At 36.1% G+C, this 22,975-nt stretch overlaps 1 protein-coding gene across 1 annotated transcript in view; it reads left to right on the top strand.

Moving 5' to 3' along the window:
• COL23A1 (collagen type XXIII alpha 1 chain) overlaps positions 1–22,975 on the top strand; it is a 218,110-nt gene that overhangs the window by 112,511 nt on the left and 82,624 nt on the right. Inside the window, exons 11-17 of the mRNA XM_075599144.1 lie at positions 2,829–2,882; positions 3,915–3,959; positions 6,353–6,430; positions 8,960–8,983; positions 12,963–13,034; positions 19,153–19,197; positions 22,679–22,759. Coding sequence (XP_075455259.1) covers positions 2,829–2,882; positions 3,915–3,959; positions 6,353–6,430; positions 8,960–8,983; positions 12,963–13,034; positions 19,153–19,197; positions 22,679–22,759 — 399 coding nt within the window. The remainder of the gene's footprint in view (positions 1–2,828; positions 2,883–3,914; positions 3,960–6,352; positions 6,431–8,959; positions 8,984–12,962; positions 13,035–19,152; positions 19,198–22,678; positions 22,760–22,975) is intronic.

Below are 22,975 nucleotides of genomic sequence, written 5' to 3'. Positions count from 1 at the left end.
ATAATGCTTCCTCTGCATGAAGTCTCTTTTGAAGGGTTATATTATTTTTTGGGCTGTGACATTTTTGATGTAACACAAATGTGAAAATATATTTTAGTATATAGGCCCCATTATGATGTTTGCCCGAATCAATATTTTATGGAATCATTAAGCAAGCCACACTGAGATATAGAACAAAATTATAACATTCAAGAGGTGTCATCTGGTAGAGAGCAAAGTTTCTTACAGTACAGTATGATGTAACTTGCTTTTAATGTAAAAACTCTTGAAACTAACAGAGCAGAATGACCAGTTCCTGCAGACAGGTGTTGTAATTGGCTCTCAGACCAGTGAGTGAGATCATTGTATGCTCAGTTTTTTGTTGTTGTTTTATCTCATTTTTTAAATTTATTGTTTCCTTTGTGCATCTGACTAGTACAAAACCTTCAAAGAGACAATGTTTGGTGGGAGATTTGATAATATTCTTCATACAGTGTATTAACTCAGTGATCCTATATTTAAAAATAAGTAATGCTTGATTTTCATATTAGACAGGAAGTGCTGGACTAACAAATAAGATCATTAATTTAAAAATAAAATAATGTATGGTCATTCTCAAAACACATGAAAGTGCCACCTGAGAATAAACATGCAAGTAATACTAAATGGAGCTAGATTTACTACTTGAATCAGTAAGTAAATCTTGCCATTAGTACTGAAAAGGTTTTTTTGTCCACAATACTCATTCTCTTAAATAGCGAGAGCAGCTATTATAATAGAGGATATCGTCTTGAATACCAGTAAGGTTTATTGAGGAAAAAAAATAAATTATAGCAGAATGTGAAATTTCGAGGAATATATATATATATATATATATATATATATATATATATATATATATATATATATATTATAGTACACTTTTTATACAATACTAAATCAGTAGAATATCATTTTAAATGAAATAATTTATTGGGAGGACCTTTTTTTGCCAGCGTATTATATTTTTTCTTACTTGTTGTATTTTTTTAATGAAAACTAAAATGAATTAAACATTTCTAATTTAAACAATTTATCTAGCCATGCCCGTACAAAAATTGACAACAAATCACATTCATTCTATTAGTTCCCCAGGTTCTCTAAAATATAATAATACAGAGCATAGTTACATGTATAGAAAAGCAAAACGTTACAAATTCTGAGAATATTTTTGGTAACAAAACAAAAATGTGGAAGCAGACTTTATATACCATTCAGAATAAGGCATATGTATCTGGAGGTCAACTCTACATCACACAGGTAATGTATATGCTTATAAAACAGACAGAAATAAAGAAATCATAGAGCTATTTCTATTGCTTAAATCAATACAATGTCTTGAATCATATGCATATCATACAACATTTGCAGACAGAAATTAATTTCATTATGGCTAACATGCTTGATAATTAGTTACATTGATGTTAAGTAAGATTGTAATTCAATATTTCTTAAAATCATTTGAATTTGACAAAACATTATATTGCTTATTATAATTTTAAAATGTGCAAACATTTACTAACAAAGCATAGGAGACAATGCAATTCTACTTATCTAACAAATTCACTTACTATCTTTGTTAACAATCAAATACAACTGCTTTATCTTAATGTATAGAATACAATTAATATAACGTCTCTCAAAATCATGACAGAAGTTAATTACAATCGTTAAATAACTTGATTAAAACACACATAACAGAAAATAAATAATAAAAAAACGCTGAGTAAAGGATGCTCCAGGAAAACCCTTAAATGTGCTAGACTGTTCAGAGCAAACCATTGTTAACTCATAGCAGCAGCAGAGAGAACCAAAAGAACAAGTAATGTATATGTTTATAAAACAATCAAATAAAGTGGCTTTATCTTAATGCATAGAATACAATTAATAAAATGTCTCTCAAAATCATGACAAAGAAGTTAATTATAATCCGTTAAATAACTTGATTAAAGCACACAACAGAAAATAAATAATAAAAAGACACTGGGAGAAGGATGCTCCAGGAAAACCCTTAAAATGTGCTAGAGTGTTCAGAGCTAACCATTGTTACCTCATACTGTAGCAGCAGCAGAGAGAACCAAACAAACTCAGCACCAAGTCAAAGATTAAAAGAATAAATATTACTCTTAGTCTTAAAGGGTAAAACCATATTACAATACATAACTTTATACAAATGTACAAATTGTCCAAAAATATAAACAATATTTAAAGGAGGCTGTTACAAATAACACTTCTAGCACAGAAAACGTTATACATTTATTTCCCTATTCAGACCTCTTGGTTCCATTGTATCCAATACTGTTATCCAATAAGCTTCCCTCTGTAATAGTCTTTTTAATTTATCTCCCACTCTGTGGCCTAACTTCACTAGTTCAATTGTTGTAAATGGTTAAAGGGTTGTATCCCCTTAATGCTTATCCACTACATGCGCTGCTACACGTGGAGCATGAGATAGGTTTTTCTTATCAACTTCATGTATATGCTCATAAATTCATTGTTTAAAGCTGTGTATAGCATGGCCTCTAGATTTCATACCACACATATACTATACCTATCACATAGGGTAAATTAGTAGTATATATGGAGGTAAAGGGACTCATGGTATTTTGCATTGCCCTTGAAAAAGCCCTGAGGAAGAAAGATGTTGGGCTATTTCTCCTATCTGTTTTATTATCTCCCAGCATTTTATGTTGAGGGATTATGCAACTGAGGTTTGCGATAATAAAGAAAGCAGTTACATTTTTTTATCCCTGACTTGGTGCTTAGTTTTTCTGGTTCTCTCAGAAAATAAATCATGTTTATATTTACAGGGAGAGATCGGTCCCCAGGGTAAAAATGGCATAGATGGCTTTCCTGGACCAAAGGTAAAGACATAACAAACTGCAATGTGTATGACATATTAACTAAGCAGCATCCTCTGTGTATGAATGTATATATTATAATGAATAGCAAGTTTGGCTCCCTAGTACTAACATTGAGAAGTGGATTTTTTATTATGTATCATTTTTACATGTTCAAATATTTACCAATAATTTAGGTACTATAACTGGCTAAAAACTGTCTGGATATATTTAAGTTGATACAGCGGCATTGTACACTTTTTGTTTGTTTCTTTATTGCTTCTTTTATTTTCAATATCTATGTATTTGAAATACACTGCAAAAAAAAAAAACTAAAGTTGTGTTAGGTAACAATTATGGGGATAGGTGCCAAAATGGAGCAATTTGTGCCCTGTTATGGAGTAAAAGTTTTAATTTTCATCAATTTACTTATGCTCAATGAGTATGAAGCTTATTCGGGGTCAGACTCCCTGTATTTCCCAGTCTGACATTATTTCAGCTACTTACAGTACATTTGCTGGTCAGCCAGAGAGATTAACAGCAACTCAGACCTGGCAGATTGTATGGACACCACCCTGCTTCGTTACTTCGATACATCTGACTATACTATTTCTCCAAATGACTCCCTACCTAACTTCTCTAAAACCACTCCCCAAATTGCTTACTAACACGAGTGGAACAAAACAGATGCAAATCACAATGACGCAAAAGCAGCACAGTCAAAATGCTCCAGTTGTGACCAATGGGTTTGATACTCATGGGTCTGTGTGTCTCTACTGAGTCATACCTGTATGGAATATGCACCAAAACCATACACATAGACACCATCAGAATTAATGCCAAATGACATTGGGGGCTAATTTATAAAAGTTCTCCTGATGCAAAACCACTACTCTACTTGTGCATAAACTGCCTCAGAAAATGCACATTGAAAAGGCATTATGGTAGTTGTTATATTGTTTTTACACACTGTATACTGGTCCCTTCAATTACTCTTTAAAACAAACTTTAATATCAGTATCAATACCTAATCATAAATTATTTGTATTCACTCAGGGTGATTCAGGAGCAAAAGGAGATGATGGAGCTATAGGACCCAGGGTAACATGTTCTTTCTATATTTATGGCTAGTGTAGGGTCAAATGAATGAATATTTGTATCCGTAATGCAAAATCATATTTGGCGTAAATGGCATGTATCTAATTATGTTTTTCATCGTTCATTTGTCTCTGTCAACAACTGTCAATGAGGTTTTTCTCCCATCTCATTACCTAACCCATAAATAAAAATCATTTTGTAGGGCATATGCACATTTCCTGTATTTTAATTGATCCTCGTGGGTTGTCTAAATAGTCTAGAAGGTTTTTTGTATTTGGGGGTGTTTTTTTGGTGGGGGGGGGGCGGGTGAGGTTTTTTAGTTTGTATTTTATGGGAGGGATTGTGTATGTGGGTCCAGGGAGGGGACAGGAGGGAATGAGTTTGAAAAGGGGGGATTGAGGGAGAGTGGGGTAATTGATGGAGCGGGGGGGAGTGAGAGGAGAGAGGGGGTTGTAAGGGAGGAGATGAGGGAGTGACTGAGGAAGAGAGGGGGTAAAAGTGAGACAGAGGGAAGATAAATACATTGGAAGAGGGGGGAAATAGAGGGGGCTCGTGAGGTGTGAAATGGGGGGGCTCGTAAGACCGCCGACACGGGGGGGAAGCGGTCGTAACTAGTCCTTGGCCCTGGGAAATCTGTCTGCGGCCCTGTATGAAAGAATAGAATTATGTGCGCAGGCTATAGGTAGGAGTCTTCTCCATGAATGAATGGTTTAAATGATTGGTAAGGTTAGAGCATTATGGGATATGGTGTTATGCAGCATGCACCCGATTTTGTGGTCTATGTATTAACGTAGAAAAGTTTTTCTTTAGACACTGCTCAACTTGTTAGAGCAGAGTGATGCATCTGAGAACAGATTCTTGCATCTGATGCAGTATTTTAGATTTGTGCAATTTCAGATGCGGAGGTTCTTTTTCCTGCAAATAAAAAGCAAAAAGAGCGCTGCAGAGAGAGGCAGACTGTGATACAGTAAATCTCATTATAATCTGTGCATCATGTCACTACTCCCCAACTCCTCCAACTCCTCCAACTGCTCCTCTGCTAGTGCAAGCAGGAAAAAAGTGGAGCTAAATCATTTGTTAAATGGGTGTAGGGTAAAAATACCAAGGTTTTGCTTCAAAATTGCTTTGATACATAGACCACTTTGTCTTTAAAGTAAGTTGTTGGGCCTTGAGCTGCAATGGCACATGAGGAATTGGTATGTGTGAGCAAAGAAGAGAGCTAAAGGTAGAAAAAAAATTACTTTGGTAGTTGCAGAACTGAGAATAAATAAATCCATTGCATAAAAGATAAAGCAGTGTTCTGGAATTAATTCATTTATAGTGCATACTATCTGCTCTAAAGCATGATTTCTGCTACATTCATTAGTATGGAAGAGGGTTAAACTAATGGGCCAGGGTTAAGCTGAAAAAGATGAGAGCTATAAGTAGTGACAGGAATGGGTGAGGGTTTAGAGATGTAAATATTTGGGCCTTGAGTAAGCAGGTTACAAAAAGTATGTGAGTAGTGTTCAAGGGGCAAGTGGTATTGTAAAAAAAATCTGAAAGAGGGAGATAAAATAGAGGGCATAGAAAAATCAGGTACAAGGTCAGAGGAGTTTCCATTTCATGGGTAGGAGAGTTGACCCACAAGGGAAAATGAAGGAGATGGTATTGTTTACAGTAGTTTTGAGGCTGCAAAATCATTGGGGTTGTCAGTAGGAATGATACAATCCCACTGAGTAGGAATCTCAGATGAGAAGTAGTATGGGAGCCAGGCAGCATCGAGGAAGAGGGAAACTGACTCAGGGGAATGATGGCTGCTGTACACATTGCTTGTAAAGATAAAAACATAATCATCATGGAGGCCAACTAACATCGTTAAGGGGAAATGTTATTCTTAGTATTGTTTTTTCGAGCCGTATGTCAATGTTAAGTGTCATTTTAAATGCCTGGCAATCAATTTAAATTCAATTTTGAATTTAAAAAAATGCCACAGTATGGTGATGTACCAAATAGCTTTGGTATAGTGTAAAGAACAACAATACTGCTCTTAAGAGGCATTCTCATTGACATATAAATGAAAGTTATATTTATATGATTACAAATTAAAAACCCATTTATGATCAAACAAAGTCCCTTTTTATTATGTTGTATCATTTTTAAGTATTAAGAAGGCTGTTTTAACCTGACATCTCAATTTTATTTTAGAATAAAATATTAACATATTTTTATCATCAAAATTTAATTATAAGTAAGGGGCATAGAAAATAGCGCTGGTGCTGTTTTCAAGGCTATATTATAATTTTAGATCAAACCAAATCTAATTCTTTATGTATTAGTACTATTCAGAATTTGCTTTGTTCTTTAAATACAAACATTTCCGTAAAACTACCTTTTTTTTTTTTTTTTAAATATAGGGTCCATCTGGCCAAAAAGGAGACCGTGGAGATACAGTAGTTATTGACTATGATGGTAGAATCATGGATACACTGAAGGTAACTTTCATCTAAATTATTGGCTTACTGTACAGTAGAGGCAACGCTTATTCTAACATTTGCCTTAAACTAGCCGGGTTACATTCAGGGTATGTGCTGGGTATGTTCTGGGCTAGTTTGAGGCACGTTTAAGGCATTTCTGCATTGACTAACGACCCATAGGATTAACACAGCAGGGATCCCTGGCATTCCAATTCAGTTTGAATGGGACTGCCAAGGACCCCCGCTGTTAATCTGATAGGCCATTAATCAATGCAAAAATGCTGGGGCTAGTTTAAGGAAATGTATTCAGAATGTACCTGGGTGTACCTGGGTCTTTTGGGGAATTGACACTGGTTTTTGTTAGAATAATCGCTGCCTCTACTGTATGTCATTGTTACAGGTTAAAGCAGGGCCGAACATTTTATTATGACTAACTTTCAGGATATATAATGAAGAAAAAAGAGGTGAGCGCAGGGAGTGTAAATTGTGTAAATGATAAAATAGTGTATACAGTGATAAATAATTAAATATAGATATTATAACCATAGGCACTGTAATGTTCTTTATAGATCCAATTCTTCATTTTCTTCACTATATACCACTTGAACATAGAGGTTGTTCACTTATTGGGTTAGAGCTGCACTATTTGGATTTGAAGTCACATATAAGCGCCGGGTTATTCTTTCACATATTAACTTTCTGGATAGTAAGTTTGATATTAACTAAAAATGCAAGGTTAGAAAAATGTTAAGATATTACAGTATACTCTTGTAAACTGTTACAGGATTGCCATTCAGACATAATTAGGTTATCGGGGGGTGGGAGGGGGGGAGGGGAATACAAAATAAACCACTCCACCATACAAGTATATCTTTCACAGGTCCCCAAACCTGTTTTATTCACCCATCTTTTACATGTTATACAGGGTTAAGCGTCAAGCAAGGATTCTGGATAGTGGGTCTTTTAGATTCCTATACATTTTTACATGGGTTTCCTAGACCTTCATATAAAGTAAAAGTGAAACTCTTACTAGATACTGTACTCATTTGCATGCTAGCATTCTAAATTGTTGCCTGCAGCTTAAATCACATACAACAGGTGACGTTAGGGTCTATAAAGCAGTTGTGTGTTATATGATTGGAAGTTACAATTGTCACTCTACTGTGCATTAACATAATCTTCAAGCTCAATTACGAGTTAATGCACCTGAATTGGTGTTAACTGCCTTTGACTTGCATGGGCATTAACGCCCATTCGGGGGAATTAATCTATAACAGAGCTTGATGAATAACCTATGAATATAACAGAAGAAAGTGACAGAGGTCACAAAAGTCCCCTATTAGTTGCACTCAAGGCAAAGTCAAGGTAAATACCATAAAGATATTAATATCCACAGTATGGACTAAAATTCCCAGATGAAAATACAATAAATGCTTAGGGATACAATATCCACTGAAATAATATATATATTCAGATATGTCTGAAATAATAACATATAATCCAATTAAAAGGACCATATACTGTATGTCCACAGAGAATGTCTCATAGCCTAAAGTATAACAGTGACATCCACTGATAAAATCCCAAACAATAAAAAAACTTTAATGAACCATAATAACGCCGAAAAACAAGTGACATAAAAATAAAACAATGTATATAATGTTAAAAAATGCCTCTGTAAGGGGAGCGGGTGGGAGAAGGGTAGCAACAAATCAGATAGGGAAAATCACTATTAGCTCTAATAGTAATAGCATGTACAGAGTAATAATATCACTATTGTGGCTACCAAATAGCTAATTAGCCCTGTGGGTATAAGTCAGAGGTGAGCAGGACACAGTAAAGGGAGCATAGGTGGGTATGTATAAGTCTGATGAGTGACATCACTCGTGGGCGTCCGAGAGCGGGATTCCTTGTGGAGCCGAGCAGCCTCTGTGGGGATCCACTATAGTTCGGTTGAGCTGAGGAGCATAGGAGCACGGTTGTATACATCTCGTCTGACTGCTTTGACTGTTTGCTAATGGTGTTGCTTATCCCTATGGGCACATCATGAGACATTGGCTGGGGATTGTGGTCATTTAAGCTCCGTTTGATACACTAGCAATTACATCCTTACCACTATTTGACTATCAGACTTATACTTACCCACCTATGCTTCCTTTACTGTGTCCCTAAGCATTTATTCTATTTCATCTGGGACTTTTAGTCCATACTGTGGATATTAATATCTTTATGGTATTTACCTTGACTTTGCCTTGAGTGCAACTAATAGGGGACTGTTGTGACCTCTGTCATTTTCTTCTGTTATATTCATAGTTTTTTTACCCCGTGCACCAGGCTTACTTTATATTACTTGATATTTTGGTTTGAGCAGCGTCCCATCTTCTTATTTAACTTGCTGAATAACCCCCATATTATTTATTTACATGCTTCACTTAAGTGATATGTTCATTTTGAATAGGGTCAGTTGGAACAGAAGTGATGATACACCTTCAACTAGTTACAGATCTTTCTTGTGAATAAACTTAATGAAAATATCTACATTTACAGGCTGCAGGGATACACAATGTTGTGGTAAATATGCTTAGATGTCTGTATTGGTTTACATAGACTAACATTGCATGTTGAACCATAACTCACAACTATCCCACTAGGGAAAGCAATACAACTAAATTCAGAAATGCACAAGATTGAGCAAGGTACTACTAGACCACAATAAAGATGTCAGCCAAGGTGGCCCAGTATTTAAGTACTGTACAGGGCCTAATGACACACTGAAGTGATGTACAGTATTAATACTTCAAATGGTGAATAGAACTAGTACCAGAATATAATCAGACAGGTAGAAGTTTACTTTTTGGTGCAATATTTTCTTTATAAAACATTGGGAAACTTTGATACATTGCTCCAGTATCCGTAACAATGATTGTGCTCTCAGAATAACAATGCCAGGTGCCACCGCATGAGTTCTAGCTCTTATACAGACTTTGTGAACACCTAAAGCAGCAATCCCATAAATAATGTACATGGATTTTGTTTGCATAATTGAAACAAGAGGAAGCCCTTGAGCTTAACCACTCTCTTTTCAGCTCTGGGCCCCCTCTAATTCACGAGACAACCATTTTGGTACCAGTGTTTCCCATGGAGATTTGGCTACCACTATCAAGCTAATAGAATGCTGCACTGTCATCAGTTGCAGCTTCCTATTGGCCCGCAGACCCCGCAATATTTAGTGGCCATTTTGTTTTCCCAGGAGGAAGTACTGTTACCAGGGAGTATGCTGGAAATTATTTGGGGAACTGTGTCATCCTTGGAGTTGAAAATAGCTCTGGGGGTCTCTCTGCTCCAACTAATTTGAAAAAACTAAAATCTCACAGGTGGGATTACTGCTTTAATTTTACATTGTCTTACTGGGCTTTTACTTTTAGCGTGTAATCATCCAATTGTAATACTGTAAAACATCTGTATGGAGAAATCTGAGCGATAATCTATAGTACAAATTATATTCGTATACTTAAATAAAGGCAGGCAGCACTCTTTACAATTTAGCCTAAAAATGTGTAAAAATTGCATATTTACACTAGAGGACAGATCCTAAATAATATTTAGAATGAAAGAATTGAGATATGCCTATTTTCATCCTGTGTCATAATTGACAATATAAAGGTCTGGGATGGCTGCCTCCAGACTTCTGAGAAAAAGTTAAAGATATCTCAATAATTTTATTTTAGATTTCATTCTGTAAAACTCCACTAGTTTAGAAGTACATTATCTAACATTTGGAGCCCAAATAAAAAAACAAACCAGTGTGGTCTGCCTTTTATTAGTAAACGATACATGGAAGCACTATGCATAAACCAGTTAACAAGTTAAAAAATATTTTATATCTATGATTGTGAAATGCTAAATCATGTCAACTTTGGACAAATAACATATTGAGTAATTCACTTGTGAGTGGTAAAACATTGTGGGGTGTTTTGTTTCCCTGAAAAACAGTTAGAAAACCCCACAGTTACTGACACTCTTTTTATGAGACACAAGGCTGAATTCACTAAACAGTTTTTAAGCCTTAATGTTTCTTATACGGTTTGGAGGGAATTGTGCTTAGTATAACTTAGTAAATCTGAACACCGACCTCTTTTTGTCAGAAATAGATGGACTAGGGCTTAGTTCATTCTGGACAATGAATGAGCATTTGTCTTATTGGCAGAAAAATAGAGTAGCTCCAATTAAAGTAATAAAAAGTGGCACGTATGGAATACCCATTGTTTTGTTTGTGCAAATTAGTATACAGTCATACTAAATCTTTGTGGGCTTCACTGAATATGTATCATACATCTTATGGACTTTATGATTCTCCTTTATATTGTTAGTAATACATGTCCTTAAGGAAGTATTTATTATGTAGAGAATTTTCTTTTCCAGTATTGTACTTCAGTATTAGGTGTTAGTCCAAATACAAAAGCTAACACAGCTACTTCTATTTCATTACAATGTTGTATATACTGCAATATACTCTTGACATGTTTGTGAGGTATGCATGGTACTATCATACATATGATTTAAATTCTACTTTTTTAAATGCTTTAACAATGCTTAATGCTTAGCTTGGATGTCTTTGTGTGAACAATAAGTGAAGTGATGCATACTGATATATAGTATGGTAACTAATTGATAAATTACTGAATTATTAATAAGAGTTAGTCAATCTGTTTTTGCCAACATTGTAATTATTGTTTTAATAAGGATTGCATTGACTTAAAAAAAATTGTCATTTTCATTGGCATAACAAAAGTGAAATTTCATAAATGCTAAAATATGCTAGCACTTTTTCAACTTCAGCTGATAGCTTTGCTTTAACACTCTAAAATATAATTCATACAAATAAAATGGTTTAACTAATATTACTCTAGTGAGTAAATGTTTTTTGAAACGTTTAGATATCTGATTATAAAAATCTAAACAAGCTACATCTGCTCCGTTATTTTCTTATGAGATTATACATAAAGTAGACTGGCTTGTTTTTGATACTGTGTGATACAAATGTGATTTCTATCCATGATTCTACCAGTACTTTGTAACCTTTTAAAAACCGTGCAACCCTTTTAAAATATCTTCCGACACTGTAGACCCCCAGTTTAGCTGCCTCTGTAACTACAAATAATAGTGCTTTATGGAGGGATAATTATATATATTTTTTAATTAAAAAAAAACATATTTTTCATTATTTATTTTCTACATTACCATATTAAATATTTTAATAACTATATTGAATTCTTACAAAAATGTTAAAGAATACAAAGGATTTAGGATGTCTTGAAAAGAGCTGTAGGATGTATATGTTATTTCGTTGAGTAGTGACTTAATTCCAGGTTTTCCATCTTCCCTACTGCAGCTGGAAAAGTGATTGTATCTGATTCCCTGCCTTTATATTTTTAATCATTTGCTCTCCCTTATTCTTCTGAACTGCAAACTCCTTTCTCTTCTACTCACCTCTGCCCTGCATGTATATTAAGCTTCATCAAGCTTTGCAATGTCTATGCCTACGTACACATGCAACAAGTACGTTTTGTCATAACCAAATATTTGTGAAATCCCTGTAACCCTTCCCAAGACTCTCAGGTCTAATAGAATACCAGTTAAAATAATGGTCTAAACACAAGAATTTTAGATAAATTGCTTATAATAAAACGTATCTACTGGATATAATGTATACATAAATATTATAGGAGCATTCAAGAGCTTTCTTACTTCCTTTTAATGTTTTAAAGGTCTTCAGATAACTTTTGACTCATAAACAGATCAATAAATAAATCTACCTAAAGTTTTGTTTTGCAGAATTTTTTCCTGGGAGAAAATCTGAAAAATAATCTCATTAGTGTTCTATTAAGCTGCTGTACAAAGTGTCTCATGTCTATTACAAGTAAATGTTTGTTCAGAAGCTAACTTTGAATAGGTAATTTTAAATCTGTGTGTCATACTGGATGTACTAAGGCAATTTTGGAGCAAAGAGCATCAATTTTGTTTTTGTGCCTCTTTGCATCAATATATTAATGTCTTTGCTTCATTTTTGCCTCACGTGGGTCAGCTTGCGATTTATGGACTGTAAGAAGGAGGAGTTAAGGATTAGTTACACGTGCACAGGTTGTAATAAGATGTATCCCAAACTGCGCTTCCGTGTGACAATCTGCTTCAAAAAATCTGTCAGATTTAGGGTAGCATTAACTCTCTGCTCTCTAACAATCTGCACCAGAAGTATGAAATCTAGGTGTTTGTAAACTTGATGCAACTTTGCACAGAAAAGTGATGCAGTTCGTCAGTACATACTTTCTTTGCTTCAAAATTGCCTTAGTATATAGACCTTAATGTTGTTTCTACTGTATGCATTTTTATGCTTTTTCCCATACAGTACATTATGCATGTGTCTGTTGAGTGTGCATCGGTTGATACACTATAGTCTACCAAGAAGCATGTTTAAAACACTTTGTTATATGTGAGTAACACTGCTCCTATGAAATAAAATGAATACTAACCAAATGTTATTTACACACAGGGTCCTCCTGGTCCTCCTGGCCCTCCAGGTCCACAAGGTTCGCAGGGTGGTCATGGAGTTACTGGACCAAAGGTTGTAAATGGATATAGCAATTAATTATATAATCTTCTATTTACCTTTAGTTGTGGTTAGGGAATAAGAAATGTTAGGGTTTTGCTAGCATCTCCTTGCTTAAACTATAATGTAACTGCGCACATGCATCAATAATAGTTTTCTTAAATGTTAATTTAAGCAGTAAATAACATGTATTTAAGTAATAATATTTATTTAGCCAAACGTTAGTATATACAGCTCAACCCCCTTATAACGCTGTGCTTGGGGTCCAAAGAATCACATCACGATAAAAGTGGATTGCATTAGAAATAATGTACAATTCTATGCATTGTACAATAAAGTATTTAAGATACCAATAATCGTGTTGTAAAGTATTCATAAGTACAACAATTGGGAGCCATGCTTGCATTGCGTTATAAGCGGATTCGCGTTGTAATGGATCGCGTTATAACGTTGTTGAGCTGTATTATCAAAGTTACAGTAATACAGCCATTGAAAACCCTTCTTCAGGTTTTTGTAACCTACTCATGTAAATTCAGACACGTTCCCTTCTCTTTTTCCAGCACTATCTATGTGATGGAGCCTACATTATTACCAGGTTCTATCAATAGGGATTTGCAAAGTTAAAGTTATCATTTTATCATATATTCACCAATGAAGTTGTATCAATTTATATTGAGCTGGTAATTGGGCACACAAACAATATTTATCCTATGAAACACAGAAATGGGGAGCGAAATGTCTCGTTAGACTTTATTCTTATTCTAAAAAGGAAAAAAACAGATACACATGAATGTAAATTTGAACATGGTTTTTGTCTCTCTAAAAAATGTACGGGAAGAGAGATAATTCCCACAATGCTTCTGAACGCATAGTTGATGATCTCAAAATGAACATGAACTCCTATTTTGCTTATAATTAAAAGAGTCCAATGTAGGTTAACACAATGGTTAGTAGTCATTAAACTTCGTTAAAACTGAGTTAATATCATATCCCGCAAAATATTTTTTAGCACTTATATCACATTTTTATGACCCAAGTAAGCAAGATTGTGGTAATAATTTACTGGGTGCAATATTTTTTGAATTTACGCAGTTTGGAAATTAACACGAACGTTAATACCACATTAATTTGCACATCACAATCGCATTACTGTCATATCAATTGTTACAGAATCGTATGGTAGACATTACATTAACCCTTTTGATGCCTGCTGCTACCAAAGTATACCACAGGCTTCAGAGGGGTTAATATACAAATAAACTGTGCTGCCTAATCCCCTTGGCTACCTTAGTGGCTACTAAAGCATTGCTATGCAATTCTTTACTAACTGCTAAGGCAAACAAGGGGTTAATGCCTATCCCCACCCTCCTTCCACCCCCAACAAATCTAACACCCTCCCTCACAACTAATGGCCAATAGCCCTATTAGCCAAATGTGGGTACAATAGGCCACATTTGGCTAATAGCCAATAGTAGGGTTTTGGCCATAGAACTAAACAAAACAATACATATATTTAAAAAAAATACATTACAAATAATAAAAATAAGACATTGTAAACATAAAGCCTTTGATTGTCACCGTGACTACATAAGCCCTCTAAATGGGAACCTATATATAGCCACATTGGCAATCAATGGTGATCTCCAGGACTGAAGCCGCAACAGAACAAATCCAATAAAAAAAAAAACAACTATAAAAAAAAAACATAAAAATAAATACAAGGGCTGGTGGACACCAAAACAAAAAGCAAAAAAAAAAACTAAAATAAACCTGGCTCGATGGCCACCATAAAAAACACCCCAAACCAGAAAAAAAATCATTCAGGCCCAATGGTCACAATAATAAAAACAAACCAAAACCATAAACAAATAATTCCTGCCAGATTGGCCTATTTATAATCCACATGCATCCTTGGTCTCCAACGTTGCAACCTCTATTTGCTACGAAGCCTTCGATCCTCTGTTGATTGAACTCTTCGCCTGCAAGTATTTATTTTCTTCTATGTTCTTCTTTATAGATGTCTTCTATCTTCTTTAATTTTCAGCCACTAAATGTGGCCTCTTTGGTAACTTCCTGTGTTCTGCGAAAGCCCAGGCCTTATATAGCAGTCTGGGCCGTCGCAGAGTACATATTAAGGTCACAGCGCACATCAACCAATCAGGGTAGTTGATGTGCCATATGATTCCCGGTCTTTTTTATGACCATTGATTTTTTCAACCGAGGAGACGTCGTTTGGTAAAATCTATGATTACATCTTAAAGGGAAGGATTCCCATGAAAATTCAAACCAACTGTTTTTTTTAAATGTTCACGTGCTTACCTCCCTTTAACATTACATCATTAACTTTGGTTTGGTTACCAATCAGATGGCTTGCATCTGGTTGCATATGGTTGGCAAAATCAATGATATTGTTATGAAAGAGTGGGGATCACATTGTACATCAACACACCTGATTGGTTGATGTACCTTGTGACATCATTACAAGTGTTCTGTGATGGCCCAGGCCACCATAAAAGGCCTGGGCCTTCGCAGAACACAGGATGATATAGGAGAGTCTCCTACAGGGGCTAAAGATTAAGGAAGTAGGTAGAAGAAATTTAAACAAGAAAAGAAGATTGAATAAAATTAATACTTACAGATGAGACCAGACTTACTGTCCTCAGTGTCGCGATTTTCACTTGTCTGGTGCAGCTGCAGCTCTAGCGGCCCTGAGGACAGTAAGCGTCCCAGGAGGATTAACTCTGCTGGGTTCAATGCCGCTGAATGGGACCCTCAGTGTTAATCCTTTTGGGATGAGAACGGGGGGGGGGGTGGGGGCTGATACAGCTCTGAACAACAAACTAAGCTACTAAATAGTGACAATTCTAGAAACTACTAACTAAAAATTCTAATAATACTTGTGATAGTCTCGGCAAAAAAATGACATCCAGAAATATACTCCAGTCCATTCCAGGGAGGGGTTTCCACAGCCCTCCAGAGATGAAGCAATAGAAGAAGGTGTTGTCCTCTGGCGCACGTCGTGTATGTGTGTGTATGTGTATATATATATACAGTTAAAGTACTGAACAATAACATATATGGAGTGTTGGAAAGCATTATTCAAAATGCGCGTTTGAAGCAGATGTTTGTGAGTGTATCTATTTTATACCTGTCCTATTTTTAATAAAACGTATTATGCCATGGTTTTCTTCTCTATTTGTGTAAGGATATAATATCATTGGAGAAGTGCCAAGAAGAGCTGTGAATTCACACATGGGGTTAATTAACCCAGAAAAACCACAGATTATCATTGATGTTTGGGAAATTATGAGACCCTCCCCAGAAGTGAATGTGCTTATGTGTGATATCACAACTATAACCTGTAAGTGTTCCATTATCACCTGGACACTCTATATATGTTATTGTTCAGTACGTACACGTCTCTCTCTCTGGGGTATCTATCTATCTATCTATCTATCTATCTATCTATCTATCTATCTATCTATCTATCTATCTATGTATATCTCATACACACACATACACACCGGATGTGCTGAGTCTATGCAACAGAGGACAACACCTTCTTCTCCTATTAATCCTTTTGGGCCATCTACAGGGAGAGAAATACTGGTAATCACCTTTCAGATAAGCTGTGCAGCCATCTGCAACTATCCCTCTAGCTATATCTGTATCCCCGCTCACTGAAGGTAAGCAGGGCTGTATTTCCTTCCCCTTGGATGATGTACATGCCTTTTTATAGGGCTCTACATCATTAGCATCATGGGGGGGAGGCTATATGGCCATATTTGGTCATCTACATCATCAAAGGGGCTGGACAGGACTCGTAACACTGTCCAGTCCCCTTGATGATGTAGATGACCAAGTATGGCCATATCGCCTCCCCTCATAATTTAGAGCCCCATATAAATCCATCTACATCATCCAGGTGAAAGGAAGTGCAGCCCTGCTTACCTTCAGCGAGAAGGGACATGGATCCAGGCAGAGAGACACAAAGACGGTTGCAGACTGCAGCACAGCTCATCTGAAAGGTGAGTACTGGTATTTCTCTCCCTGCAGTTTCAAGCAAAGATCCATTCAAGCAAAGGATTAACTCTCCCAGTCCCATTCAAAAGCATAAAACCATGGAACTCTGCAGCGCTAATCCTTCGGGGTTGCAAGATTTACTGTGCTTGTGGTCGCAGGTTTCCACTTTTTTTCATGGCCACAAGGATAATTAGTCTGGCTACATCTGTACATAAGAAGACTTTTCACAATCAACAGAGGATTGAGGTCTTCATGGCAAATTGGGGATCTGATGTTGGAGACCAAGGATGCCTGTGGAGTACAAATAAACCATCATGCCTGGATTATTTCTTTATAGTTTTGGTTGATTTTTTTAATGGCAGTCATCTGGCCTGATTTCTTTCTTTATGGTTTGGTGTGTTTTTTTATTTTATTTCATGGTGGACATCTGTGGGCATTTTGGGGGTAGTAGCTTTGGTGACCATTGGGCCTTGGATTTATTTTTAGGTGGGGGGGGGGTTATGTTTGGGCATTGGTCCTTTATTTGATTTGTTTCCGGGGGCTTCAGCTCTGAAAATTAATATTATCTTTTATTTAATGGGTGGGGTAAGTAACCCATTTTTTTTACATCACTACTGATTTCCATTGTGACTATCTATGTCCCCATTGAGAGGTCCTCGGTAGCCACAGTGATAATCAATCAATGGGTTTATGTTTTAAACCTATTATTTTATTATGGTATGTATTATTGAATTATTTGTGGTGTTTTTTCAATACATGTATTTTTGTGTCATTTTAATGGACAAAAGCCCCTTTAGCCACACTAAGCAAATAGGGTTATTGACCATTAGTCAAGATGGGGGGGGGGGGAGTTAGGGTCATTGCGGTGGGGGTGGATGATAAGGGTAGTTCCCACGGGGAGGTTGCTTAAGCCCCCTACTATCCACTAAGATATCAAAGAGGGGGTCTGTAGTGTAATATTAACCCTTTTGTAGCCCTTAGTAGTCAGCTAGTCATGGAATCCCATGACTACCTGATCACTTGGGCTACTTAGTGGTTAATACGTACTGTAATGTGTTGTCATTCTTTTTTTTTACACCACCTAATGCACGTTGGTTTAGATTATCTTGCCTATGTATATAATGGTCAATATATCAGCCATTATATACATAGGCAAGATTAGGCTAACGCCAGCTTGAACTAGATGACAACAAAAATGGCAGTATTTGTGCCGGTAATCACGTTCCAATCAACATCGGAACATGATTCCTGAAATGTTCAGGGGAAAACTTGTGCTAATTTTTGGCTGGATTTCGATTTTTTTAACACACCTGTTTTTTTTAAAAAAAAGCGTTACTTTTAGCAATGCAACAATTAATTTTTTACAGTAATAACACATTTTTCACGTATCGATCATTGATGGTGCTAGGCCTTTATATGTAAATGTATTGTTAAAATCTAACGAACTTTCTGCAGTAAATTTTATTTAAAAGTGATGATAGTAAAATATATCAAAAATAATAATGATAAATTGGATAGTATTTTACTCTAGAAGTCAGAAATCTGCCAGACTGGAGAGTGAAAATGTATTTAGCAAGCTCTTTACCTTCACGTACTGTATTAAAATGTGTGCATATTTTAATGTAGCTTCCTGTATTTTCTTTAAACATATAAAACAACCATTTAAAAAAATAAAGACTTTATTTTTCCGCTAAATGGATGTCTCCGCTAAATGGATGTAACAGCTCTATAATTAATCAATGAAAGTACAATTGAGAGATGTTGTACATGGGCAGAATTGCTTGCAGTATAAAAAGTAAAATGCTGTATTGATCACAGAACATATAGACGAAGCAAAGCTTACCACTCGCGGTCCCTCAATTGCAGCCCAGACAGATCATCGTTGCGGGGGTCGGATACGGATGCACGAACCCCCCGCAGCGTGATCATGGCAGACACTGTCCCCAGCGTCGTGGTGCTGGGGACAGTAAGTCTTGCTACATCTGTATACAGCAATTAGCATAAAGTGCTAACCCACCTGTTGGAACTATGCCCCATTTAAACTCCAGCTCTTTTTTTCTACACAAGAGAGGGATTACAATAATATGGTTATTCTTTTTCTTCTTCTCAGGGAGAACTTGGATTACCTGGTCCTCCTGGAGTTGATGGAACACAGGTACATATATTTTTTATGTTGTTTGCGCTGCTTTCTTTTTTTGGAAAACTATATGTGCAGTAATATTGAAATCTAAATGGTAAAAATCTTTCCGACCTAAAACTGTCACATATTGAAGTGTTTAAAATGTTTAATAATAAAATGCAAAATCACTACAGAATGGCACTCCACACAATTTCTTAAAATGAAACAATGTATCATATCAATGTCGAGTGCAATGTGGGGCAGAGCCCTCTGCAGAAGAAGGGCTCATGGAAAATCACAGGCATAAAAATTGAAAAACAATGTTCAGCGGTTGAAGACCTCTTGTTGTTTTTCTTTTCGTCTTATGTTCTTGCTCGATCAAAACGATGATATGCACGTATAGTTTTGGTGTACTTTAAATCACTATACACTTAAATGAATAAATTAGTGAATGACATTCATTGGAGATTTTAAAGAAACTAACTAACACTTAAACAAGTGACCACTAGGGGTCACTATAAGCCCTATAAATTGCACTCTTAAATTACGACACCCTAGTATGGGTGTTGTTGAGAGTGTAATATTGAAAATAATAGGACCAATAAAGAGTCCAAAGTCACCTTGCAACAGACTCAAAAGCAGTACATTATTAAAATCAGAAAAAATAATAACATTTTATTAATCATTATACGACGACAAAACACATATAGGAAAACAAAAAAGACAAAGGGTATTAAAAATCCCCAAAGGGAGAGACGGAAAAATAGGGGGAAGACCCATACAAGTATATATTCTACTCTTCAAAGGCACAATATCCTGTATATTGAAGAGAGGAGTGTATGGGAGGTAAGGAGGTAAGTATAGGTATATATCCACGTATGTTAGTAAGATAGACACCATAGGATGCTGCCTAAATTGGTAGTTGTAACCTCCTAGTATGCGTGTATCTATAACGTAGATAGGCAAGTTCTCCAAACTAATTCATATTTCATACACATACACTATTGAGAGTCACATCATTGGTTCACATAGATCGTCCGTAAACACATATACATAAATGTACAAGGTATCGTGAGGAGAAGGTATTCCTCAGACAAACCAACACAAAAGGCTGATACAAATATCAGAGGTTCACAGCTAGATGTGCAGCTATAGATGTGCAGCTGTATCAATAGTTGTGTCAGTGTGATAGAGGAGGAATTGCAGACATATCTCTATGTCTCACGCTATACCTGGTCTTCATGACCTCACGTTACCGGATCCGTCACACGGAAGCCATCTCTCCTGGTGCTCGTCACAAAGGTGACGTCACCATATCCTGACGTGCGTTTCACGTGCTATGGCACGCTTCATCAGGGGGAGGAGTCACATAACGTGATTGTCGGTGCTGCTATTTATAGTCCATTGCAAAGGAGGAGCCGCATTGTCAGCCAATGGTAAGTACACAGCTGGTCGTGCCTCCAAATTGGAGTAGAGGCATAGCGGCAAGGTAATAAGTATATACAGGGAGTGTATATGTATAGTAATTAAACTATATATGAATCTCTTGACATAATTAGCCCTGCTGGTGTAGGAGGAAAAGATGGAAAGTATAAGTACCCTGCACAGTGGCCTAGGGACACTAAGGTAAGTCACATAGTTAGAGCCAGACATGACTGCATCAGATGTATTTGCAAAAGGGATGCAGAAATGTCTAATTGGTGGTCCGTCACGTCATAGTGTGGGTTAAAAAACTGATTTTGAAAATTGGGAAAGGTCAGAGCTACGTCCACAGATCGAAGACGACACTTAAATTGTACATGTGAATGGGATATATGAGACAGGACATGGCACCATAAGGAGCTCCGTCTACAGATCGAAGAGGACACTTGAATCGTACATGTGAACCAAAGAATATTTGGCAAAAAATTGCACCAAAAGAGGCTACCTCCACAGATCAAAGGGATACTAGAAATAGTATATAAAAATTCAGGTAGGTGATGATAATTAAGAAAATTATCTACATAGTGTGCAGTGTCTTTATTGGTAGATATCTGGTCCTCAATGTAAATCATCAAGTTAGAGACATAACTACTTTTATCGGGGTATTTGTCATTGATATGATAATATCATAATAAAAGGTCTACCGTATAGAGCAGTCCATAGCAGTAAGTAGACTGCAAAAAGGTAAGATATTGATGAGTCACACAAATAGTGACAATGGATATAACATAATCAGTACTGCATCTAAAAAAGGACAAGAAAATCTAAATGTGAATGATCATAACGGGTTGATATTATGACCCATTGTGTGTAGGTGAGTGTAAAAATAGGTGATGGTGGTATCCTAAACAAGGTGTGGGTGAACAGTTGATATGAGGTTAAAGAAACCATGACAATAATAATAAATATAAATAAAACTAGTAGGGTATTGTAGGATTGTGCTACTCTATTGGAACCGTCCGTTTTGACCACTTTGGGCGGTTCCAATAGAGTAGCACAATTGAGAAGCACCACCTTGAGAAAGGTCCCACTATGGGACCGAAACGTCGGTTTTTGTGTCTTCTATCAAATATAGAAAATTTATGATTTACTTATCTGCGTGCTGTCCCTTGATGTCGTGTTGCAACCGGTATCGTATGGTCTGTTATTGCTTTATGGGATAAGCACCAAAACCTATTTACTTGCAAATGGTGTGCCGGCTGTGCATTGGATTCTATATATATATATATATATATATATATATATATATATATATATATATATATATATATATATATTTATTTATAATGGTGGGGTTTGAGCTTGCTGGGATTGTGTGTTTATTAAAGGTACAGATAGTAGAATTTATTCAGCCAAGGATAACAGCAGACAAGAATGGGTAAATATTCCTGGAGCTTCATGTACAGCAGTGTTTCTCAGGGTGCTGACTATCCTAAAATGTGCATTACATTTAAGATAGTAGTAATTTACCATCACATTTATTACAGGCATTATGGCAACACTGTAATTTTAAACATACAATCTACTGTTAATTAGGTATTTAGTTCAAGTTTCTAACCAGTTTTATAGAAGCTTTAAGGAACTAATTTAATGATTCTGATGGAGTGCCTTGGCAATTGTATATTATAAATTGTATATTATAAATAAGATTTTCTGTGATTAAAAATGGTTGAGAGGCACTGAGTTATAGAGAATATCTGAACACAAACAATAAATGCAGAAGCTCTTGCTTTCCGACAGATATTTGTGAATGGTGGAATTAGCAGAGTGGAGACCGAGACTGCTTCAAAATGTACATTTATCTCTTTTGCACCCAGATTCACAAAAGGGTGCTAAGCTTTAGCCCGCCTTTACTCCCATGTGTAATGCTAATGCATGATAATAAAGGCGTTAAACCGTAGCATCATTTTGTGGATCTGGGCCTTTGTGTGATAAAGCTCTAAAATTGTCCATATTCCTAATTGCAGCCCCTTTTGCAAAATATGTTAAGTATGGGTAATATCTGTATGGTTTATTTCACATCTGGCTTTCTAAGGGTCTTAAAGGAGAAACCGGAAACGTTGGCTTGCCAGGATTAAAAGGAGAGAACGGAGAAATGGGCTTGTCAGGCCCAGCGGTATGTTAATGCTTCCTTATATTTTATTAATATCTTGTTCATGGGGTAAAAATCCGTCATTGTACAGTATTATTGTTTCATTGGTAGAGGCTTTCTACCATAATATCAACTTGTATCATTTTGTTTTTCCAATCAACTTAAATGTCACCTGCACGTCTACATTTGTGATTTGGGAAATGAAAGTTGGATATCTGTATATTGTGTAAAGAGCTGAAT

Source organism: Ascaphus truei, chromosome 5 (assembly GCF_040206685.1).
Source record: "Ascaphus truei isolate aAscTru1 chromosome 5, aAscTru1.hap1, whole genome shotgun sequence".
Classification (NCBI taxonomy): Eukaryota; Metazoa; Chordata; class Amphibia; order Anura; family Ascaphidae; genus Ascaphus; species Ascaphus truei.
This window is presented reverse-complemented; position numbering and strand designations above follow the sequence as displayed.